The following is an 8,405-nucleotide window of genomic DNA, read 5'->3' as shown; positions in this document are numbered from 1 at the left end:
GAAGGCACAAGCCATCGGCTATAACTATATAGCCACGGAAAGCATAGAAAACGAACAAGATCATATTTTAACGATAAACAAATCAATTAACTGGTAGAAGTCCAATCTAAAGTGGCCCGTCATACAGTTCGATATGATGCAACGATGATAGCAAACGATAGATTAGAGTTTACCAGTCGATGAATCTATTTCAAGAAAAATAAGACCTTGAACCTATACTATGTTTGATCAAGATTAAGATAAAATGCTAGTCATGGCGGTACTTACAAACAAACCGGAGATCGAAACGATGCAGTCCTATCTACTGAAGAACTCGTCAGGATTTAGAGTACTCCTGCTCCTAAGGTTTTAACGTGAAGCCTAGTTGTATTGATTGTGATTAATGTCCGTTACAACAGCCAGGGTTTTATACCCTGGGCCAAGATATGTGTCCTAGTTGAATAAGACTTATTAAAAAACTTGGAATAAAAAAAATATCCTAATTTAGGTAAATTGGATTCTACCATTCCCTTATAGAATCTGATTCATCCATGCTTTAGCCGATGCCGACCGTGTCCAATCTTCTAAAATCAATTCGCTCTGACATCATGGGCTGTCCTGCTGATTCCAGCTTTACGGACCTAATCATTCATGGGCCGACTCCGACGCGGTTCTCAAACACCTCCCCGAATCTCGTATTTCCCGTGTACCATTCCAAATTCTGGTATAAACCGATTCAATGTTAATTAAGCATTACTGTGTTTCCTGTACTACTTTGACTTCTGTAACCAAGGGCACATAATTAAAACATTTCTTTCTATTGCAGAATGTTGCTAGACATGCAGACTTACTGATCCTATAGGGATGCAAAACTACAGCTGCAGGCTGCATGGCCGTAGAAGTGTAGAACACAGATTAACACCCTGCATATCCATGGCATGCGGATGCAATTTTGGTCTTGTTTCTGCACTAATCACTACATATTTGCTTCTCCATGCAATCTAGATTTGTTAACGCCTTTGAGTATGTGGTAGCCCCAACCAGGCACAGAACCAATAGCAGTACAAGAGCAAATTACATAACATTTTTGCCCTGGCCTCGCCACTACGGGCATGTTTGGTCGGTGCCCTGATGCGCATCCAATCGTAAACCCATGCATCCAAAATCGAATGCCTAGAGCCTTGCCTGGTCCAGGCAGCTCCATCCAGAGTAATCCAAACTGGCCCCACAAGTCTCGACGTCGAAGTGGGCGCCATGGGCCACGGCGCCCACCCTTGCCTCAGTGCCAAGTAGCGCAGTGCCGAGAACTTTGGTGCATAGGTAAGAGTCCATTTCTGCAAATATTTTCTTAAGGGGTCCAAATGTAGAACTCTTTCAAAAATAGACTAAACTGAAATAGTAAGAATAAACAAAGCATTATCGAGTCCTCGATACAATCTTTTGCAAGCCTGCATGATCGCAGGATGGGTAACATACGCTGAGACATGTAGACCACAACGGTCAATCGGTTAGCATGTCTCAAAACCTGGACATGAAACGCTATCGCACCCCAAACAAATCAACCCGAATACGCCACCTTAACATGTCCGGCATAGATGACCTTGCCAAATGCCCAAAGAAAGCACACGGTGGAATTGGTTCAAACTTGCTGGAAATGAAATGCTTAACGACGATGCTATCAAATTTGCTGATCAAAAAACTCCAATCACCAGCACAGCGGGTACAATAAAGCAACTAACTTCTTAGCATATAATACACACAATAGCGAGCAGTTCGTCTGGCAAACCATGCTGTCAATATTTTACTTGCACTCAGAAAGTCAAAATGACCACTAAATGAGAAGAGTGCAGACTAATCATCTACTTACTCAAATAGAGCAACAGATATATCTAGCACAAAAAAATACTACATTTAAATACATCTCCATCGGTTCCAAACATAGGTGCAGCACAAGCAACTGAAACACAGCGGCGTCAATGCATCCTTCTCACGAGGTGGGGTTATAGCGAAGGTGTTGCTCATAGTAATTAATAAGCTGCAAACCAGAATAATAATTGTTGTGGTGTCATTACATCTTCCTTCATCAAGTGAAATGAGAAGACAATGAGGTCATACCACCAGGGGCTCCTTAGCTTTCAACTGCTTGTCATCCACGAATACCTCCTCTCCGTCAGACCTGTTGATCATGTTGGTCAGGAGAAATGTTCAGCAAACCTTATATCAAAGACACGTGCAAGGGTGTTATGTTGCCAAGACATGTAAACCACTTCATGATAGTCAGAATTTAGAGATAGAAACCACACACACACACTCAACAGCAATAACAATGCAGGATAAAAACTTAAACATAGGACGACTGCTCCTCCATGATGAGTTATCAGAACATCAGTTAGTCCAATTCAACATAATGCCTTCAAAGGTTCTGCATTTTAATGCCGGATTGATATGCTACCTCCAAAGCTATGTAATCTCCCTTTTGACTAAGGCCATAGACCTCTTTTCTTTATTTGAATACATAGAATACCACCATCGAGGTTTCAAAATGGAAGAGCTTGAGTGTTCTTTTCTTGTAGAACAGAGTGCTCATTGTTTAGTGCAAAACCATTTTGAAAGGGCATTTGACCTGACTACAATAATTCACAATACAGTTAGTGACTTTAATAATACAGCAATCTATGAGACAAAAGAATATTTTATTGATACTATAAGAACCCACAAAATACTGTGTTGCATGCTTTGGAACACACGATTTCTCAAATTTGATGCACACCAACCACTTCTATACTGGATATATAGTAGGGTTTCATACCAATATGTATTAAACAACAAAGCAGCTATTGACGTGCCTAAACCGAGTTTACGGGCTCTTGTTGGGTTTCAACTATAGCCTACCACAACTTGCTTGGAACTGAATGGCTGAGAATGTAGTTCCCAAAGTTGAGGAACACTGGAATCTTCAAATGCACATTTTAAGCTCCCAAATTACCTAAACCAATATTGTAGTATTAACTAGACAAAGCTCTATCAAGTATAGCACCGGCGACTCATACCAATAACCAAGTCAAGCCAGTACCTTCGAGGCCAGCTCCAAAACACAGGACAACAAACAATTCATTATGACTGTATGATGCAATAGTATAACCATTTGTTATACCTAGAGCTGCTACAGACAATGCCCAATTATAATCTTTGCTGTTGGACACTAATGTCTTTAGACAGTGAATCATGTATAAAAGTATGCAATCCCCTAAATTCAGATGTAACAGAATCAACAAATGCACATTTCAAGTTTTTAAATGAAGGCCTCCCAGATTATCTTTGTAAAGTTAGCATACTTATATTATCCAATCAATTCCATTCAAAACTCAATCAAACAAATTAACTTGAAGACAATTCTACCATAACCCAAGATTATAAGTAAAAGTAATTGATTTGAAAATCCAGTGCACAAGAAGTAAAATGAAAAAAAAGGCATGAAAACAGATCTTTAAATGTACACTACAGCAGAGATAAATCATTCTATGATTTAAATTAAACAACTTATTGCACCATCACCTTAGTGCCTTCAGATAAGACAATAAGCAGGCGATAATATCAAAACCCAGATTGGATGCAAATTTCTCTTTACAGTTACTCCTCAATCCTGAATTGGTTCAAAGTATACAAAAAAACATTTAGGTGACTCCAGCGAAGAATAGCAAACCAAGCACTCTACTGTGTGAACATGTGGTTTTATCACTATATGTTGCATAAAGTATCATTCCTTGTGATGATAGCGCTCTAATTTGAAAGGGAGCAATGCCAAAATACCAAGCACCGTCAGCATGTGAACACGAAACTTTTCTAGAGATTCAGAAAATAAGATCCGCGAACTAAGAAAGAAGCTATGACCTGAGTGCCTTGAATGTTATTGCAACTTGCTGCACACCATCCATAACTGTGGCAAAATAGCGAACTGGCTTGATGATCTTAATGATCTTAGGCATATGAATTTGGTTGCCAGAGTCCTCCCCCTTGTTCTTATCACCAGTTTCTCCTTCTGTGGAATCAACAGTCTCATTGCCTGGCTTGTCACTCGTGCGATCACGGATATCTCCTTGCTCCTGTGTTACTTCATCCTGCTTGAACCTTCTGACACATCCAGACTTGCGCTTCTTGGCACCTGTCACCTGTCCACCCTGAGGTGGGGTTGCTCGTATTGAATTGTCCACCTTCAATGAACCATTAGCAGGGTGCTGCACATCTTGTTGGTCAGTCAAGCTAACAGATAAGGGAGCCCCTTGAGACAGAAACCCAACTGAGACCACACCAGAACTACCCTCCTGTACTACTCTTTGCCCAAGCAAGTTCACTGATGCATCAAGGCCCCCAGGTGAGGTCTTGTTACTATTATTATTTGCTCTCCTACTACTTGTCCTGCAGGGCAGTTTCTTCACTTCTGAGGCATGTATGCCTTGCATGCTCCGGGCCTCCGACCGAGGTGGTCGGCCACGTTTGCCACGAGAAGGGTTAGGATCGGATGTTGGAGTTGTTGCAGCCTTACGCTTTCGCTTTCGAGAGGACCTGGGCGACCTTGACCTGTGTTTCATAAAACAACCAGCAAACAATGTTATTCAGCTGCGCATGTGAATCTAATGCTGAACAGAAGCAATACACATTCATACCGCTTATTGAAAGCATCAACAATGTCGGAACAGGCCTTCAGGTTTTCAAGGGGTTCCCATGTGTTCGCACTCTCCGGCCACCCACGCCTTTTAAATCACATCAAATTGGTAGGAATACAGTATCAGCAGTAATATATATGCAGTAAACATGCATATACACAACATTCAGCTTTCAAATCCGTAGTTCTCAATCAAGGAAAGAAAGAGCAACTATGCATTACACAATGAATCTATTTAATGAAGCAAACATGAAGTTAGAGGAAGACATGACTCAATGACTACCAAAGTTGGCCACCAAATTGCAAATGCTGCAACGCGCGCTCTATTTAAAAAGAGAATGGAATAGTTGTGTTCAAAATCACAGAAATTGCTTCAGTAGAGCATTGCTCCAATGCCAAACATCCATTCTTGAATGTGGAGTTCATGACTTAGCATCTACATCGTACTAGATACGTCCACGAGCCATGATGATATTTGAATAAAAACAAATAGACAAGGAAAACGCATTGCACGAACCAATAAAAAAACGATAGTTTCCAGTGCCCTTGAACTCAACCTACTTCGAGAGTCACCATCCCATCAAACAACAAACAAATGTGGTGTATTAAACACTAAACCACGCCCAAACGGTACTAACTGCGCAAGAATCTGGACTACCGTCCAAGCAAGAATCAAGGAAGACGAAGCGCTACGCCTAGGGGAAAATTGCAAAAAGGGGAAAAATTGGGATTTGGGAGAGCAAGGGCCGCCACCGACCACTTGACGAGGTATTGAAGCTGGCCCTTGCGGAGGCGGCGGCGGCGGATGGCCTCAATCTCGTAGAAGCCCTCGGCCAGCTTCGGCGGCTCCACTGCTTCCTGTGCCGGCGTCTCCGCCTCAGCCTCGGCCTGATCCTCCCCACCAGACCCCTCCTCCGTCTGTTCCTCCCCCTCTTCCTCGTCGCCCTCCTCAGTATGTTCCTCCGCCTCTTCTTGCTCCTCCTCTAGAGCCGCCGTCGGATAGCCTGACTCCTTCCTGTTCCGCCCCATGGCGAACTTGTTCCACTCGACGGCCCGGCCTCACGTTCACTCGTGCTACCCAAATCGAGGGCGGATCTTGTACAGATTTTGCTGATGAGCGCTCTGGTTGTTGGAGCCGCCTTTTCTTGGAGGGGTCCGGGAGGAACAAGGCTCGTTCAGGGGCGCAGGGCAAGGCTCCGAACGGCGTGACGCTTCTGTAGCACAGGCAGCAGCCGCCCTTGTGGCTATAAGTACTTAGGCCACGTTTGACAGGGCTTCACTTCACTGGTGAAGCTATTTTTTTTTTTGCTTCAGCTAAACGAATAGTTCCATCGATGGAGCTGAAGTGGGTTTGGTAAACTATTTGGCAAAATAGATTTCTTGTGAGAGCATGTTTTTAGGAGCCTGGAGGAGAAGCCGGGAGAAGCTACTTTTTTTTGGCTCCATCCCACCCCAAATCACTGTGAGAGCATGGTTTTAGGGGTTTCACAAGTGAAGCTATTTTACTTTACCCTGTTTGGTAGAAAACAGCTCCAAACGGCTCCTGAAGCCGGTAGAGAAGCCCTGACAAACGAGGCCTTAATCGTTTCCGTTTTTACCCCTGAGGGTGCATGTGTCCGGCGTGGCATTAGCCTATATCTACGTATACCTATTATTAAAGAGTATTTTTTTTGTCACATCCTTTCATCTCGCCCATTTTATTAAGGCCCAACCATTCGGATCATGTTCCGTCTTTTCGGCCCACTCCTCACCTACGCTCTTGTTTCGTCGATCATTCAAGAGAAAAAAACACATGTCGCCCGACGCCACCACCGTATGAGTCACGCGTCATCATCCCACATGCAGCGTCGCCTCCACTGCTCCTATTTTAGTGCTGCCATCCAACGCGCTTGTTGATGCCAGATGGTGCTCTAGATCACACGCCAGCATGGGCTAGCACGTCCGCGGTCGACACACGACCTTATCGTAGCAAGAACGCAGTGAACCGACGAAAACCGATCTACAGACCAGTTAGGCCGATATTGAGCCCGTTCTTCACCTGGTAAACTCCTTAACACCTCCCGGGAAGACCCATTAGGGAGGAGCACATGAATGTTATCCTAGGGTCAGCAAGGCCACATAGGACGCCAACAAATCTCACTGAGAGATGTGACGAACACTCAGGTAGGGAGAGGAAGGTGTAAAAATGGTGTAGTAGATGTATTGTTTACAATTGGAAGTTGGGATCCTCAATCGGCCATGATCCTTTCATGTATATATAGACGGGTTGTGTTATCCCAGTAGGAAACAAGTCCAAAATGCATTCTCCAAGTTTTCCACACCAAAAATAGATCCAAAACTGATTTGAAAACCAAACCAACTCGGAACCGCAAGAAAAGTTGGCTTAGCTAAGCCGGTTTTCACGGGCTTGAGCACTATGGCTCGCCCTGTAGCAGGGGGAAGTAGACTAAGCCGACTAGGGCTTGATGAACCAGCTAAGCCAGCTTGGTGAGCCAACCAAGTCGACTCTGCTAGGATAGGTGTCGTCTCCTTTTTTTACTTGATTCTTTCATTGTTTGTTGCGCCAAATATTTTCCAAGACCTCTGAGATGCCATGACTTATTGATGTTGCCATATTCCATGTCGAGACATTTTTAAGTGTCATCATGTGCTCCGCTGTTTTTAGGTGAATGAAGCATTAACTTGAAAACATAATTAAAGCACTAAATAGCAACGATGCCCAACTCATTGGCTATCTAGTATCTAAGGGTGATGTATACACCGGCCATATTTATTCTAAGGGCAATACATGTATCAGCCATTGTTTGGAGAGCGCTCTAGGCTTCTTGTCAAACACTTGGTACATTTTTCAAGTATCTTCTGTTAATTGCTCTAGGAAGACTATCACTTTGCAACGTCTCCGGTAGATATGAATTCCTAAATATCACTTTGATCACTCTATACGGACCTTCCCAACTTGGTGACAACTTGCCAAATTTGTTGCTCCTCACCCCAAGTGGTAGTATGGTTTTCCACACTAAATCTTCAACTTGGAATGACTTGCTTTTCACTTTCTAGTTATAGCTTTGGCAACCTGAGCCTTGTCTTTCTCCATCTCCTTGAGAGCTAATAATCTTTTTGTCAGCCACCTCATTGACATTATCCATTATCAAATCATGATACATGACAATGGATAAATTATTTTGTTTAGCAAACCTATATGCATACAAATTCACCTCAATGGGTAACACAACTTTTTGTTCATATACCAACTCAAAAGGAGTAACATTTGTAGCACCATCCCTAGATATGCGATGTTCCCATAGAGCTACGGACAAAACGTCATGCCACCTCCTTGGATTATCCTCAATCTTCTTTTTAATGAGCTTGATCAAAGTCTTATCACTAGACTTGGCTTGACCATTAGCTTGAGCATAGTATGGAGATGAATTGAGCAACTTAATCTTATATAATTCGAAAAATCATGTACCTCTATCAACACAAATGAGGTCCCTAGATCTAAAGTTAATGTTTGAGGGATGCTGAATCTATGTATGATATGCTTAGTAATAAACTCAATTACCTCCTTGTGTGTCATTTTCTTTAAAGGAACTACCTCAGTCCAGTTATGTTGTGGGCACATACTCGGGGTGCCCCACGGCATGGCTAACAAAACACTCAGGGTGCCCTAGTTAGCCATGGCCCAGCATCTGTGGCCCACCTTGAACACTCTTACCCTCGACCATAAGGTATGCGGCCTACCTTCTCTTCTCAAAACCATGCG

General features: G+C 43.1%; 1 protein-coding gene across 2 annotated transcripts; it reads right to left on the bottom strand.

Moving 5' to 3' along the window:
• Positions 1-1,705: 1,705 nt before the first annotated feature.
• On the bottom strand, positions 1,706-5,854 carry LOC136539194 (probable chromo domain-containing protein LHP1). 2 transcript variants are annotated; one of them, XR_010779591.1, is made up of 6 exons: positions 5,400-5,854; positions 4,644-4,730; positions 3,871-4,557; positions 3,535-3,622; positions 2,095-2,155; positions 1,706-2,014 (listed from the first exon to the last, which is right to left on the bottom strand). XR_010779591.1 is itself a non-coding variant. In XM_066531132.1 (5 exons), the coding sequence occupies exons 1-5, from the start codon at positions 5,669-5,671 to the stop codon at positions 1,967-1,969; spliced, it is 1,155 nt and encodes a 384-aa protein (XP_066387229.1). In that variant the 5' UTR covers positions 5,672-5,854; the 3' UTR covers positions 1,706-1,966. The 2 variants fall into 2 exon arrangements, 1 of the variants encoding a protein (XP_066387229.1); XM_066531132.1 differs by lacking the exon at positions 3,535-3,622.
• Positions 5,855-8,405: the final 2,551 nt, after the last annotated feature.

Source organism: Miscanthus floridulus, chromosome 2 (assembly GCF_019320115.1).
Source record: "Miscanthus floridulus cultivar M001 chromosome 2, ASM1932011v1, whole genome shotgun sequence".
Taxonomy (NCBI): Eukaryota; Viridiplantae; Streptophyta; class Magnoliopsida; order Poales; family Poaceae; genus Miscanthus; species Miscanthus floridulus.
Note: the sequence above shows the minus strand (reverse complement) of the source record. Positions and strands in the feature narration are given on the sequence as shown.

Excerpts from the sequence above, each read along its gene's own strand:
- LOC136539194 (XM_066531132.1), bottom strand. The coding sequence starts at position 5,671 with ATGGGGCGGAACAGGAAGGAGTCAGGCTATCCGACGGCGGCTCTAGAG. Across the intron at positions 4,558-4,643 it reads GTTGATGCTTTCAATAAGCG|GTCAAGGTCGCCCAGGTCCT; the intron begins GTATGAATGTGT and ends TATGAAACACAG. Across the intron at positions 2,156-3,870 it reads ATAACATTCAAGGCACTCAG|GTCTGACGGAGAGGAGGTAT; the intron begins GTCATAGCTTCT and ends CATGATCAACAG.